This window comes from Phaeodactylum tricornutum, chromosome 8 (genome assembly GCF_000150955.2).
Source record: "Phaeodactylum tricornutum CCAP 1055/1 chromosome 8, whole genome shotgun sequence".
NCBI classification, from domain to species: domain Eukaryota; phylum Bacillariophyta; class Bacillariophyceae; order Surirellales; family Neidiaceae; genus Phaeodactylum; species Phaeodactylum tricornutum.
In genome coordinates this window covers 251,976-267,009 of record NC_011676.1, presented here as the reverse complement: position 1 = coordinate 267,009, position 15,034 = coordinate 251,976, and the positions used below count along the sequence as shown (strand labels likewise).

The 15,034-nt window shown below is 47.8% G+C and overlaps 6 protein-coding genes across 6 annotated transcripts; 3 read left to right on the top strand and 3 right to left on the bottom strand.

Moving 5' to 3' along the window:
- Positions 1-172: 172 nt before the first annotated feature.
- PHATRDRAFT_45785 (predicted protein) lies at positions 173-2,751 on the top strand (the record flags this gene model as incomplete). The annotated part of the gene is made up of 1 exon (XM_002180169.1): positions 173-2,751. Exon 1 carries the CDS (start codon positions 295-297, stop codon positions 2,749-2,751), a length of 2,457 nt encoding a protein of 818 aa, XP_002180205.1. The 5' UTR covers positions 173-294.
- Positions 2,752-3,016: 265 nt separating this feature from the next.
- On the bottom strand, positions 3,017-4,007 carry PHATRDRAFT_45784 (predicted protein; the record flags this gene model as incomplete). Its single annotated transcript, XM_002179966.1, has 1 exon — positions 3,017-4,007. Exon 1 carries the CDS (start codon positions 4,001-4,003, stop codon positions 3,017-3,019), a length of 987 nt encoding a protein of 328 aa, XP_002180002.1. The 5' UTR covers positions 4,004-4,007.
- Positions 4,008-6,433: 2,426 nt separating this feature from the next.
- Positions 6,434-7,219, top strand: PHATRDRAFT_12384 (predicted protein; the record flags this gene model as incomplete). Its single annotated transcript, XM_002180168.1, has 2 exons — positions 6,434-6,583; positions 6,677-7,219. Coding segments are annotated over 2 exons (693 nt in total), but the record flags the coding sequence as incomplete, so codon positions are not given.
- Positions 7,220-7,638: 419 nt separating this feature from the next.
- Positions 7,639-9,923, bottom strand: PHATRDRAFT_45782 (predicted protein). The gene has a single exon (XM_002179965.1). It carries the CDS (start codon positions 9,702-9,704, stop codon positions 7,728-7,730), a length of 1,977 nt encoding a protein of 658 aa, XP_002180001.1. The 5' UTR covers positions 9,705-9,923; the 3' UTR covers positions 7,639-7,727.
- Positions 9,924-10,363: 440 nt separating this feature from the next.
- Positions 10,364-10,864, top strand: PHATRDRAFT_35573 (predicted protein; the record flags this gene model as incomplete). The annotated part of the gene is made up of 1 exon (XM_002180167.1): positions 10,364-10,864. The coding sequence occupies one exon, from the start codon at positions 10,364-10,366 to the stop codon at positions 10,862-10,864; it is 501 nt and encodes a 166-aa protein (XP_002180203.1).
- A 340-nt stretch (positions 10,865-11,204) lies between these two features.
- PHATRDRAFT_45780 (predicted protein) lies at positions 11,205-14,592 on the bottom strand (the record flags this gene model as incomplete). The annotated part of the gene is made up of 1 exon (XM_002179964.1): positions 11,205-14,592. The coding sequence occupies one exon, from the start codon at positions 14,590-14,592 to the stop codon at positions 11,410-11,412; it is 3,183 nt and encodes a 1,060-aa protein (XP_002180000.1). The 3' UTR covers positions 11,205-11,409.
- Positions 14,593-15,034: the final 442 nt, after the last annotated feature.

The window sequence follows — 15,034 nt, the reverse complement described above, 5'->3', positions numbered from 1 at the left end:
TCCGCGGGGCCTCGGGGGCTGACGTATGCCTCGATACCAGAAACCTTGACGTTTGGACGTCACAAACATGTCTGATCGGAGTTACTTGAAAATTGCCCCTTTCGATCACGAACTCCCCCTCCCGACCACCATTTGGGCAAAACTCGTGACGACGAGACACGTTTGGACGATGGGATTATCTCGTAGTAGGATCCCCAAGGATGACGAGACTTTCACTACACTATGTAACAACACAGCTATACATTGTGTCCGTAAAGAAACGATGCGTTTTCGAACGAAAAGACGAGGTCTACAATGAATCACAAGCGCCATCGTCGACGGAGTCCTCACAGCCCACCCTCTTCTCGCTGGGCACCGTCCATATCCATGCCGATGCTTGGCTGGGTCCTGGCGGTACTCTTGGTGCGATCGGTTGATGCTTTCTTGCCACTTTTCTATCCTACGAAAATCCGGACCACGAGTCGGAATGGTCTAGTGCGTTCTGCGGAACGATGGCAACAGGGTGATCGTTCTGCCCGTTCCGGCTCGCCTCCCGTTGGTACCACAACGAAACCCCGTCTCGCCGCTGTAAACCGACCTACCCAGCTTCGATGGATCTTCCAGAGTATTGTAAAGTTACAGCAGCAAAGCCAAAGTAATCCCGGACCCGAGGCACAACCCTTGCTGGACGCTGTCGCTGGACTGGTCCAAGCGCATTCACCCCAACAGGTGTTGTATGCCGGAACCATGTTGACCGCACTGGATCTCTCCAGACAGCCCTTGGCGATCCAAGAGCGTGTCGCGAAGGCTACAGCCATGACGGGGTTACTCCATATTGCTTTAAACCTTACCGACAACATGTTGAAGGAGAATATACTGCCCTCGGAGGTGGCACAGGATGCCGTCAGCAGCGGATTACGTCAAACGGGTCGCGTACATCGGTTGGAACGATTTTTACTGGAAGTGGGACGCGTTGCGATATTACACAAGCAACACGTCAGTCAGTCATCCTTTAACCTATACTTGGCTGCTCTCTGTGACGCCGCAACGGACAAGGACCCCGAGTCGAGAAGGGCTCCTCAGAATGGGGTGGTGTTGATGGACCGAGCCTGCCAATGGCTTTCGCCGAAGTCTTCGTCGCACCAAACGCAAGCTCTCCTCGGTTTGATGCCGGATGCGGTTTCGTATGCTACGGTGCTGCACGCCGCCGCGACGTTGGACAATCACACACTCTCGCGTCACGTTTGGACGTACGCGCAACAGTGTGGGGTTTCTCCGAACATTAACGCCTACAACGCCCGGCTAGCCGCCGTTCCTAATGACACACAAGCCTTGCAACTGTACGAGACAATTCTTCAGGATCGACGTGTGCGGCTGGATCGCTACACGATTGATCTGGTTTTACTACCTTTGGTGCGAGCGGGTCGCATCGGAGATGTAGAGTCTCTTTTGGATAGATTCGTTTCGAATAATTCGGAACACGTTGTGTCTCAAGGCTTCAGCGCCTTTTTGTCTACCATCATCCGGGGAGGAGATGTGGCGTCGGCTCGAGCCATTTTTGATACGTACATGCTCCCGACGCTTGCCGCCGTCATTGAAACGGATGCCGGTTCCATGCGATTGGTGCGGCCGCAAACGCGACACTTCAATATACTATTGGAAGGATACCGGAAGAAGTATGTCGGATCTCGCGAGAGCTCTGCCTCAAGTGAAGTGGACGATGCAACGGCCGTCATTTGTGAGGAAGGCTGGCAGCTCTACGCATTGATGGTAAACTCTTCTAGAATTGTTCCCGACCCTTTCACAGTCACGTCGATGATGGGATTGAGTCGTTCTCCTTCAGAATTGACAGATATTCTGGACAACGCAATTAATGGCTTTGGCTTGAACTGCTCTTCCGTAGTCCTTCGTGCTGCTGTCACAGCGTATGGAGAACTAGGCGATCCAGCCAGCGCTTGTCAATTATTCGCGGATTATGTTGAGCAGCCAGTTTCCACTAGAAACTGGAATGCGTTGCTCGGCGCAATTGCCATGGGAGCTGGCCACAACGCGACAAAACGCCTTGACCTTCTTTCAGCGAATGTTGCAACGAAAGTTGGAAGAGACAATTCTGGTAAATCTAAAAACAAGATCTCTGATTCCATCCAAGGCCTTTGGTGCTCGGAGGCAGTCAAACACCTGCTCGGGGAAATTCCTGATCCGACTTCACAGACATACTGCATCGCCGCCAAGGCACTTCAATATGGATCAAGCAATGCCATTACAGCCGAACAGTTGTTTCGCAACGCAACCTTGGCCGGTATCTCTGCGGACGGACGCTTTGTAAACGCCGTCCTAAGATGCTTTGGCGGCAATGTTGATGCCGCTTTGAAGTTCTGGAAGGATGACTGTAGGGGGGCCTGTATTCAACACGAAAGTCGAGCACGTTTCAAGTCGCCATCCCGGAGCAAAGGAAAGAACCTAATTGCTGCTTACAATGGTCTTCTGTACGTCTGTGGTAGGGCGCTTCGTCCCGATGTTGCACTTCGCCTTGTCTATGCCATGTCAAAGGAGGGACTTGAACCTGATGAATTGTCTCTAAATTGTTACAAATCGGGCAAGAAAATACAGCAGAACATGCCAGCAAATACGAGGGCAAAACTTGCTCAAAGTTTGAAGCAAACGCTGAACTTGGTCGATTCATATGAGGCTCTACTCTACATAGAGTGTATGAAGTATGACCAGAACGACAGACGACGGACAGGAGAGAAAAGAGTCCGAATTATTGTATAAAGTGGAATGGGAGCGTGACACAGTGCAGCTGTTAGGCATAGTGATAATCAGATTATTAACCAAAGGATCCAATCTACTGAGTTCTATTTTTCTTGTTGATTTGCGATACAATGCCAGTAGTCGCAGTAAATACAGAGAAGGAGCCGGCAATCAAGGCTGTGAGCGCAGCTGGGGCTGATCCGACCGGGGTAATTGTATTACCATTCTGGACGTACACTGTAGATGGAATAGACGTGTGAGTGCTGCTGATTGGTCCTGCTGGAATTTACTCTGAACTCAGCGAATCGAGGAACGTACCAGCCATTGCGCCAAACATGGCCGAAGTTAATATGTTCAATTGAATAAAAGTAGATCCTTCCAGCCGATCCCGATCTGCTGCATCTTTCAGCGTAAGAGACACTGTAGTAAGCATCGCTAGCTTTGAGAACCGCAGCAATCGAGCTCCGATTGAGAACGGTACCGCTTTCTTCAGAGCTAAGTCGGCCACATTTCCGAGCTTTAACAGAGCGAAAACAACGCTAAATAGCGTTACAATAAGGTATCCAGCTGAGCTTGCATTCTTCGGCTTTTCGAGGAGGATGCGAAAGCTATCCCTTGTCCCATGAACAATATCACCGATCACTGACGAAGACTCCAACTTCCAGCCCTTGACGCCATAGCAATACCCCTTGACGGAGTTAACAACAGCAACAAAGCTCGGCACCATCCATGCTGCCGTACGAAATCTTGGCATAAAATACGCCGACAGGCACCCGCAAAACCCGTACAAGATCAAGGCCAAGTTCAATCGTTTGTAAGTGTCGCTCGAAAGTCGATCGTTTCGAACAGCTCCCACTAATATATACGAAATACCTGCTGCCATTACCGGGCCAGAGAGTGCGTACGCCGTCAGCGCATTGAGCCCCCCTCTCAAGACTAAACAGCTGAAAATTGCATACCCCATCGAAACAACGCGGTAGCCGACCTTCACCCGCTTCCTGCGACCCTCTACTTTTCGTACGCTTGTATATTCATCAAATGATTCGGTGGGAGAAATAGCTAGCCGAGATGAAAGAAAGCGTGATCGCAAAGATTGGACACATTCTTGCTCGCGGATCAATTCCGGATGGGTAGCGAAAGGAAATCTACCCGAGCAACGATGAGATTTGGTGCTCCATAGTATCGGAGCATGCGCTAAAGCAAGGCATCTGTGTCCGCAGCAAAGTAACAGACTGAGAAAGAAATACCACTTTGCCATCGCTTGTTGAGCCATCAATTGGAGAGGGGATAAGATGTAGGGAATGGTTGTCCGGAAGAAAGCAGACAAAGGCAGCTCAAATATGCGAATGGCCTTCTGAAAACCTTAAGCTGACTCGACTTAAAATTGTTGCGGTCGAGAGCAAAAAGAGGCTCCAAAAAAGCTCAACATAAACGCCAATACCTATGTACTTGAAGTCACGCCAGCAACGCGGCCACTTTTTTCAAATATATGGACTGGGCATGGGCAGTGGCATATCTTTTCATTATTTCTCATCAAATTCCATTTGCAACATAGTTCAGAGCATACACAGAGACAGCCTTTTAATAGCGGTGGCAGACTTTTGATAAGTTGTTTACAACATTTTATAGAATAGCTTCTCCTGAATTGGCACGTTGTCTGGAGTCATGCTGCTGCGGCAGAGCTTGATTTCAATATCAGCGACAACACGTTTGGAAGAAACCCTTGAATCTCTCTCTTTGCTTCATCGTCGCCCACGTCGTTGAGGCACATGATGAGACTCAGAAGGTATTGAAAGTATTGATCTGCCTTTTCAAAATTGCACAAAAAGAAATGTATCTGGCCAAGATTGTTTATGATTGCCATCATTTGCGGAGTAGTCAGCTCTTGAAGCTGTTCAGTGATTAGAATGTTGTAGGAAAGTTCATATAGCAAACTAGCCTTTGTCAGTTTGTTTTTTGAAAGCATTTCTCGCAGTCAGGGCGGTAATATGATGCGCCAACGCCAGATTAAACAGCAAGACAAAAGACAGCATAGTGCTATAGCTTGAGAGCGAGGAGGAGTGCAACGTACTCGGCGCGACTAAGTGGATAGGCTTGGAAAATATGCATTTTCCTTCGGGGAGAGATTCCCCTTGGCGGGCATCGTGCTCAATCGTGTCCGGAATTGAGCACACTTCCGACGTAAAAACACATTGGTGCAACCAAGTGTTTCTGGTGAGGTTTGAACGCCTAATCCTGTTTCACAGTCAGGTGATAAATCGGAAATCACTTCTTTAGCAACCTGGAGACCCCTTGCGAAAGCACGGATGGCATCCTGGTTTTCTTGAATTGCCAAGTGACGCAAACCTTGCTCATTGAGCTGGAAAGCGATTGCTGAAGCATGCATTGAGCTGAGCGGAGGGAGGAGAGAACGGAAGTACAGTATTGATTGTGAGGGTGGCGTGAGTGGATAGTTTTGACTGTGAAGAATTTGAGATGAGTTTTGCCCCAAATCTTTGGGGCAATTGAAAGAGTAGAAGGGAGCTTCAAGTTGAAAATGCATGACATCAAGAATTGCCAACCGGGGAGTTCGGTCGATGGACGTCTGGTCCAATAGGAATGCTTTCATTCAAAAGGGTTCGGGTCATTGTTTAATCGAGCCCATATCACACAATTACTGCTGTTTTCATAGCGATGAAATTGTTCCTTTCTTGAAGCGAATACCTTCTTTGAAGAACCGTAAGATTCGGCAATAGAAATCTAGGACTTTGTATCAAGATTTATTGTTGACAAACTCGTAAAGTTATAGTTGTCACGAAGATAGTCATTATGATCTTCGAAACATGACATTGCTTCTCGATTCTCAGGCTATCAAAGGGGGGGGGGGGGGCGAAAAGATTAAGATTTTTTGTACCTACAAAAGATCTTCCAAGGTCTGGCTCTCCAAAGTCGTGAATGTACGATTTATTTTGTTACCGCATGTGGCCTTTCATCTAGTTAAATCGGTTTCAAACTTGGCAAGAGACGCTCTTCGTCTATTATCACTAGCTCCTGATGAGCCATCTTTTTTGCAGAACGAGTTCTAACGAGTGATTCCATCTTCTGAATGCTAGTCGCCATGAAACTGCACTTCCTTGGACATTTACTAGATGGACCTAGTTCGAAGACTTGCAGTTTGGCATGAGCGGCATTCGTACCTGGTTTTATCGACGCGTTGGTGCTTTGCTTCAAGCCTGTCGAAGCATCCCGGCGTATCGAGTGTTCGTTGGTGCGTTTCCCAGCTCTGGTCTTGAAAGGCAAGCAACGTCATTCCAATAGGTAAAAAAAATTGTTCAAATTCAAAATATTTCGAAAGTAATGATTCATCTTGTATGTGTAAAGGAAGGGTCGAATCCTCCCCCAATTTTTCTCTCTCCGAAGTGCAGTTTCTCTGGAGGGCCGGCCATTCCCTCCATGCTATAAATTCTCCTCCAAAAGAGTCTATACATCACTGTTAGGTTCGAGCAGAAGTTTGGTTTGTTGTAATTCCTGTGAGAGGGGCGCTTGTTGGCTGCAGCGAGCAGATATTTTTTTGTTGAGAGAAATTTGAGTTCGTTCCATGGCTAGTTCGGAAAAATCCGAAGAGAACCACGAAGAGCGTAAACGCATCGGGTCGCCCACAGTTGAGGCAGCCGTTGCAGAGGCACTCCTAAAGAAAGCAAAATCGATTTATAGAGGCGAGGCGTTGGCGCCGATGGTTCGCGCTTCGACGACACCCTTGCGGACGCTAGCTCTGTCCTACGGTGCTGATTGGGTGTACACAGAAGAATTGGTGGACCGGGCGCTTACTGGAACCATCCGTGTAGAAAACAAGGAGCTAGGTACGATTGACTACGTCAAAGATGCCAGCACGATGTCGAAGAAGTCGAAGAAGCAACTAGCCAAAGAAGGCCGCGCCCCGATTATTTTGCGAATCGATCCGAAAAAGGAGAGAGGCAAGCTTGTCTGTCAGCTAGGTTCCGGTGAACCAGACCTAGCGTTGGCGGCCGCCCTACACGTACATCAAGACGTCGATGCCATCGACCTCAATATGGGATGCCCAAAGAAGTTCAGCGTTTCTGGTGGAATGGGATCCGCTTTACTTTCCGATCCGGAACGAGCCTGTCGGATAATCCGAACATTGACCGAGAATTTATCAAGCAAGGGTATACCAGTCTCAGCTAAGATTCGACTGCTGAAGGACGTTTCCAGTACTGTGGCCTTCATAGCAGGTCTCGTGGAAGCTGGCGCGAAAGCCATAGCCGTTCACGGCCGCCAGGTGTCCGATGATTGCACTGTACCGGCACGCTGGAGTATGCTTAGAGAAGTTATAAAGGAAGCCGTCCATCGGTTTCCTCATATTCCATTCCTGCTTAATGGAGACTTCTATACAAGAGACGAATTTGTCAGCTTCATGCGGGATACAGGGGCGAGGGGTGTTTTATTAGCTCGTCCGGCTTTGTTCAATACCAGCATTTTTTGTAAACCATCTCCAGACGCGGATCCCTCGTTGAAGCTGGATTATACCTCAAGTCTTTTACTGGACAAGACGAGAGTAGTTCAAGAGTATATTCAGGAAGCTGTTAAGTACGACACCCACTTCAAAAATGTTAAGTATGTGGTGTGCGAGATGCTCACCAATCGACGTGCCCCTTCACCGCGCACTCCATTTTTGACGCATAACTTTGCGAAAGACCGAACCATCGCAACGACTTGCAACTGTCATAGTTTACAAGACATTTGCAAGGTTTGGGGTGTCGACTACTCCTCTTTGGTAGAAGCCAGGAATATCACTGGCTCACAGGCTCCTACGGGAGAGCACCGCTACGAAGACAGTTATTTCTTAGGTGACCGCAACGACGTCAGGCGCACGGAATTACTCGGGTCAGAGGTAAAAAGAGCGAGAAAAGTGTAAATGAAATAGATTTACATAAACCGCAAATAGCTCCTCTTCGACAACATAAAGGAATCTCTACAAATTATTGGCCGCGCCTTTCCGCTCAGTTGATATCGGCGTGTTTGTCGACCCAGTTTTTTAGGCTTTTCTCTGTGTAACCCGCTTCTCCATCAAACATTTCTTCATCCGCAATTACACAGTGGAGAATGGTTGAAATTGCCATGTCGAATACGTCCATAAAGAAATCGCTTACCCAATATGAAATAAGAAAAACAATGGCCACGGGTCCACCAACGGAATGTAGCTCATTCTCAATGTCCTCGGCAATAAAGTAGTAGCTCACTGATGTCGTTACTGCGCTGATGAACAGTTTTCCAACAATAAGAACTGCCCCAGATACGTAGCTGATGGCTGCAATGCGGGCAGCGTTTCGGAAGATCAAATAAAAGGCCTGCCGACAGGACTTGCAAAAGGCAGTAGAGAATATGGCCGTTTGGATATAGGCGTTTTTGTTCAGGAATTTGAGACAGCATTCGAGGCAACAGAAAAAGCACTGGCAGCAGCACAGGATCGCTCCCGCTATCTTGCTGTTCGCATCTTTGGCAGCCTTTTGTGCCCTTGCAATCATCGCTCGGATCATTTGCACGACCGCAAGAATCAAAGACCCGTATGCGCAAGTTCCGGCATGGTAAAAGAGTGTTTGCCAGATGCTAGTCAAGACGGTCCAGCTACCGATGGTCACCTTATTCTTGGTAAAATACCATTTGGAAACGGATATGGCTACAATCATATCCCCGACGGCGACAATGAAATTGGACGTCCAGAAGAGGCAAAAGAGCAAGTACCATCCACAGTTTTCGACAAAGTCGTCAAATTCGTATTTGCGGAATGCAATTTCTTGCGTACCAGTGCCATCCAATGGCACCTCCACCACGCTGATTTTTCCCAAACTAGCCAAATTGGCCCCGTAATAACCAAAAACAATCAAAAATGCGAGAAAACCGACAGCTTGTAGGACTGGTACCAGCAAGATGATAATCATGCAATTGACGGCCTTCCCAGCCTGCTTGACACAACCAATAGCCGTCTGGATTTGCGACCGTAGACAGCATGCCAGCAAAATCATAATGCCACCAATCACGTATAGTACAATGGATGCGGCCGTGGTAGCATTGATTGTGGTGTTGGATACTGTCTGGGGAACTTCGTCCGACCAATCACTAGCAAATACCCATGCGTAGTAGCCACTGACAAAGAAGAGGGCGATCGAAATAAAAATAGAAGACCAAACCATGGCGGTCAAAATCAAAGGCAATCGCATTAAAAAAATGTAGACGAATGACACCAGTACAGAAACGCCAAAGCCGAATCCCAGTACATATTTGCGCGCCACCCATAGATCAGCGTATAGCTTTGTAAAGAACTGAGAGGCATCGCCGGCGATCTGCAAACCCCCGCTTTGACTGGACACAAGCTCTTCGATTCTTGCGGAAGCTTCGGTTGTCAGATAACATCGCCATAAAAGCTCGTACGAATCCGCGGCGTAGTAGGCGTAGCCAAAACCCTGGTTGACGCCGTTGCTAACCCAGGAGAGCGACGGCGACTGCTGAGGGAAGCAGGTATCGTCCGTACAAGAAATGGCGTCCGTCGAGCTGGAATAGTCACCCACTTGTATGTAATCAAGCGGCAATTCCGACAAACTTCCGTTGTCGGCTTGAAAAACACCATTGTAGGTAACGAGAGTGCCAATGTCCGTGAGATTATCGCTGACCTTCCCGGTCAGATCCGGGCATTCTTTGACACAGACGCCACCCGTGTATGAATTCACATAGAGTAAGTAGGGAAACTCCGTCATGTCGAGTCCAAAGTCGGTTCCGCAGACGTTTCCGTCGTAATCGAGTGGGTATAAAACGAGCCGATAGTCACCGTTGGTTACCGCGTAAATGCCGACACCGGTCATGGCGACCCACATGGCAATGAGTGCCAGGAGCATGAGAATATCGGTACAGTGACGGTCTTTTGTGGGACCATCAAAGTCTGCCGGAGCCACCAGCTTGTCGTGTTCTTCGTCGCGCGGCATGATGAGCAAGGGGCTTGACTATATCGACCAACAGAACAAAGAACGAGGATTCAAAGTCAGTTACGTTGGACGGAATCAAACTCAGGCGCGTATTCTCTCAATTGCTCTACGTAAATAAGCAATTGCGGCTATCGTTTTCGCGAGCTTTACGTGCGGTCGCGGAGCCAAGGTGTAGTCCAATCGATACCGAAACGAGGTCTCTATCGAGCCTAGAGAGGGATGACCATTGTGGGAGGCACACGCTTGTTGAAACGAGTTTCCCACGGAGTCGCAAGTGGCGAAAAGACCCGGGGAAGGGATAAAGACATTCGGAAGCTGTGTATATACGCAAAGGACGGCTGTGACACGACTTGGTATGGTTCCCAACGGCAGAAACACATCAATAAGGAATACTCCTTAAGTTAGTTACGTCAAAATCATAGAAAAATGTCCTATTGGACACAACATGGCACCTGCCACTGCATTTCGAGTTTGACTTTGAGTTTCTGAGATAGTTCGATTTTGTTCTCAGTCAGGTGACACCGACAGTATCTGGTCCGTCTGACCCAAACAGCAAATGTTGTCTGAGTCAACGAAACCCCAAAAGCCATAAGAGCGGCGTATGTCTTCATTGCTAGAGGGAGGCGAGGCAGCAGGTGAACAGGCAAGTAAACAGACAAATGAGAACGCGAACAATCGTCAATGACAAGCGTGCAGCGCCCGCCGTTCCCGACCAACCTCAACGATCTCATTGGACCGAGTCGGGGAATGAACCCCAACGGGACGACTTGTTGGATACCGCCATTCTCTACCGTTCGCTTACGCAACAAGATCCTTGTCTTTGCCGAGTCTCTCTGCGTCAATTAGTAAACGAATGGCACGGAGGTAGTTATAACGCTGGAGTGGGACACTGCCCTGTGTGTGATATGCCCGTTCAGCTTGTGGAAGACGCGGCAAAAAAGGAGCCCAAGGTTGTGTTCAAGTACGGAAAACAAATGTATCGATTGTCTGTATCATCACAAATTATCAAATATTCGTCGTGGAAGGTTTGGACTTCAGATGCAAAGCAAAATAAGCCTTTTGCGCAAGAACGAATTGCAGATGCGCTTGGGATGTCTCTGGATGAAGGAATCAAGGTAAATCGGCTTCACTCGGCGCCCTACCTTATCAGTCAAAACTAAATGAACCATAGTACTCATAATGTTATTGCTGACTGTCAAAAGATTCTCTACAAAGGAAAAAGAATCTTTCCCCAGGCAAACAAATCCAATAAGGACATATCACAAGAACTCATTACTATTTCGGAGGAGACCGGCTTGAATTCGAAGTCCGCTTTGCTCGTCATGGGAACGTTGAAAAGCAGATCCCTCTCGGAGGCTGGAAGCCATAATTCTTGGTGGACGAGAATTCTTTTAATTGCCCGCCATGTTCTTTTGCGGACCGGAGCATTTGCAATGTGGACCGTGCAGTCAGGTGTAGTGATTCTCAAAACACTCATGTCGAGCGGAGAACGGCAGATTTGTCGCAATGGCAGGCCTCGAAACGAAGCGAGAGTAGAAAGAGACTAGATCACGGCATGCCAAGCAACCTTGGTTATTCAGCCCTGTTCAGTGGACATTGTTTGATCATTTGCACTGTTGGGTGTTAGGGTTCGGGAAGCCTTCTTTCTTGAAGTTGAGATAACCATGTTCGGTGATCTGAAAAGGCCGAGAGAAAGGCGCCTCATTTAAGCTTGCTCACTTCCATAGATTTGTGAGACTTCGGCGAACAGGCGGACAACTTTGGCGTTGCCGCCCCACTCTTCATAACAACGCAATGCTTCAACGAAAAAAGGTTTTGCCGCATCAGTATCTCCCATGTCCTGAAAGTGCCTCGCTGCTCTCTCGTTGGATAAAGCCTGGTTCATCAAAAGATTGGACTCCTTAGACATGGCAATCGCAAGGATGTACTTAGTACTGGCCCTTGAGTTTTGATTCTGAGCTGATGCTAACTCCGCTTGAACGAGCAATAGTTTCTCCAAACAGTTGTACGGCGAATGGTCTGCCCATTTCTTAAGGGTGGATATTGACCGTTTGGCAACCTTTAGATTCTGTCGGACAAGCGTTTTCCGTTTTACCATTGCGAGCGAAGTTAAAGCAAGATAAAACACTCCGACCATTCGCTCGATGGTTGGCGGAATCAGAGAAATGTCTTGTAATCCCAGCGAAATGGTGGCGGCTTTTTCGTAGTCGTTAAAAATGTAAGCTAAGATCATCTGAGTGAAGCGAATTCCTACAACATACACTGTTGCACCGATCGCCTCGGCACGAAAAACTGCATCATCGTAATCAATCAAATTTCCCTTAGAGGATAAAGGATCGTCCGACAGTCCCATAAAGTGATGCAAGGCTTGCAGCCAAGGAAGTGAAATTGAAAGGAGTGAACTTTGTCTCTTCGACAGCATCCACTCGTAGATACCTTCCCATACTCGCCGCATGCTATGCAATGATACGCCAACCTCAAATGCATGAATACAGTATATACTTGCGCATACACTGGCAAATTCATCATCGCCAGTGTGCATTCCAATACGATGACCATGAAGTAAAGGATCCATGGCATCTTTAAGTGGCTTCTTCCAACAATATATACAACCAAAATACAGTGCATATACACGTGGACAAAATTCAATGGCCTTGAAGCGTTTCAATAGCAATAGACCAAGGTCGCCAAAACGAAAAGCCACATCCACATCGCCTTGACATTCCGAAGGGATGCAAAGCATACCATACGCCGCAAATGCTGTGGCAGCCAATGGGCTCAACCCGTAAATCAAAGTAAGTTTGAGCATCCGGAGAATGACAAACGGAAGATACTCAGGCTTCGCAAGCATACAAGACATCATCAAAGTATGGAGAATCTGAATTGCTGCCAATTTCTCCGGATTCCCAATTATTGGTAGCCGCAGGAGCTGCTCGTCGCTCTTGCCCTTAAGCGCCGCTCTGAGCCCTTTCAATTCGTTCCGAAGATGAAAGGCAAGATGACGCTTCGGAAATTTCTCTCCTAGTCCCTGGAGTACTTCCATGCCTAGACCAATGGCACGAATTTGATGCTCTCGGATTCCGAAGGCATGGATTTTTGTCCTATAAGCGCTAAGTTTATCAGAAAAGGTCCGAGCATTGCTCAAGATTGCTGCCAAGCACGTATCCATTGACTCAAACAGAGCTAGACACATATCAACTTCAGCAATAGAATTGTGCAGCGCCAGTGTAAGGTCATAGTTTTCCCGCCAGCTTGTATTTTCTAAAAGCTCGATTCCGAATACCAAATACACGCGAGAAGTTTGAAAGGCCGATGCCATAGCCGCTCTTCTTCCTGCATGGAGGCAGAGCCAAGCAACTTTTGTTCGTTCGCTGTTTCTTGTGATAAGGTTTTGTCCCATCCTCATCTGCGATAGTACAATGAACAGTTTCTTATCGAAACAGTCATCACTAAGCCTTCTCCATAATCTCCTTCCAATTTCCAAGTGAAAAAGCGGCCTTTCTGTTTGAGGAATGAGGCTATATACCGCCTGTTCAGTCACGTCGTTTGCGAAAGTGAGGCAAGCACAGATTTTGTCGAAATGCAATAATCCACACCTCAGGGACTCCTCCAAATAGTGTAGAACAGGAAAGCCCAGTACCATTTCTATAAGAGATTCGTCGATTTGTGACCCCAGACAGGACGCAACCTTCAGGACGTCTTTGTGATCACGGGAGACTTGCTCGAGTACTTCCGCTAGAAATTCATGCACGGTCTTAGACTCACTCATGGTCCGAATATCCGATACGTCCCATTTCCACTGTTCAATGTCATGGTCGAAGTATAGCAGGTCCGAAGCAGAAAGCCGCCGGAGAAATTCCATCATGAATAGAAAGTTTCCTCCAGTTTCCTGAAAAACAATTGTTCCCAAAGAGTGAATATAGCCTTTCTCAGCTTCCAGCGAACCAGCAAGAAATTCTTCAGTAGAATCAAGGTCAAGATGGTCAATGTTTAAAGTGTGAATTTGAGCTTGCGTCTGTCTTTCAATATCTCGGAGCTTAACAGCCAAGTAGCTATCAGTGCCGACTTCGGTCACATCACACGTCACGAGAAGAACAAGGCCTTGCTGGCCGCCGTCGGCAACTACAAAGCTCAGTATATCGAGAGTACAAGGGTCCGCGTAATGAAAATTGTCAAGCAATACCACAATTGGTCGCTTCAGCGTACAGATAGCCTGAAGGAACAGGTGGAATGTAAAAACAAAACGCTGAGTTCCAACAGCTGCGGCTTTCATAGGGAGGTGTGCTGTCCGGGACTTTCCAAGCAACACTTCCAATTCCGGGATAATGCTGGTCAGTGCCTCGATTCCATCACCGACGTGATTGCCGACAGCCTCGCGAACTTGCAATGTGGCTGTTTCCCCTTCTTCCACGACAATGTGCACAAACTGAGTAACGGCTGAAATAAGTGCTGCGTAAGGGATAGGGTGCATACGCTGATCAAACTTGACCTTCAAAAAGAATCCGGATCTCTTCTGCACAGCGGACTCGAGCGTTTGAGCCAAATGCGTCTTTCCGGTACCAGTCCTACCCGTTAGCAGAATTAAGGAGCAGTTCTCTGCGTCTACAGAATGCTCGTACAGGAGTTTCAGCTCGGCTTCCTCGGATCGGTGGTAGAGATTGCTCGTGAATTTCCTTGGAGGAACTCGTAACTTGCCGCCTTTCTTATTTTCGTGTGACTCCTTGATCGATCCACCCTCGGCTATTCTAGTTAAATGAAATGAAGAGGCTTCGGTACTCAAGAATGTTGACTCTTCAGTTGCTGATTCGCTTATTTTTGGAAGTGTAACCTTGCAGTCCTCGATCTTCCCATCGCTCGAGCCGCTATTGTATCTTTCAAGATCGTTCATCAGTTTCGCTACATGTGATGTTCGAAGCCTTATCGGATCAACTGGCAAAATTAAAGCGAGTTGTCACAGTGTGGACCCGATGGTTCTAATCTTCTAGCCGCACACACCAAAACCGCGGCCTGTTGGAACACAGACAATGGCCTTTGGGTCACCGCCGTCGTTGCTACGCTAAACCTAGCCAGAGCACCGACTGGAAACCGAGACAATTGACAAATTTTGGAAGAGTAAGACGGTAGACAACGACACAATGAACATAAAATGTGGTCGGCTCGACTATTCATTCCGTGTTCCGATCCTATCCCGCCACTATGGAGCCCTATCGCGATGCATTGTTTTGATACCTGACTGTGCGTAGGTAGTGTTTTCGAATGATCCGATGTCTTCATACTGATACTCGTCGTATATTTCAAAGTAAAATGTATGCCGGTCCTGGACACGTTTC

Excerpts from the sequence above, each read along its gene's own strand:
- PHATRDRAFT_45782 (XM_002179965.1), bottom strand. The coding sequence starts at position 9,704 with ATGCCGCGCGACGAAGAACACGACAAGCTGGTGGCTCCGGCAGACTTT.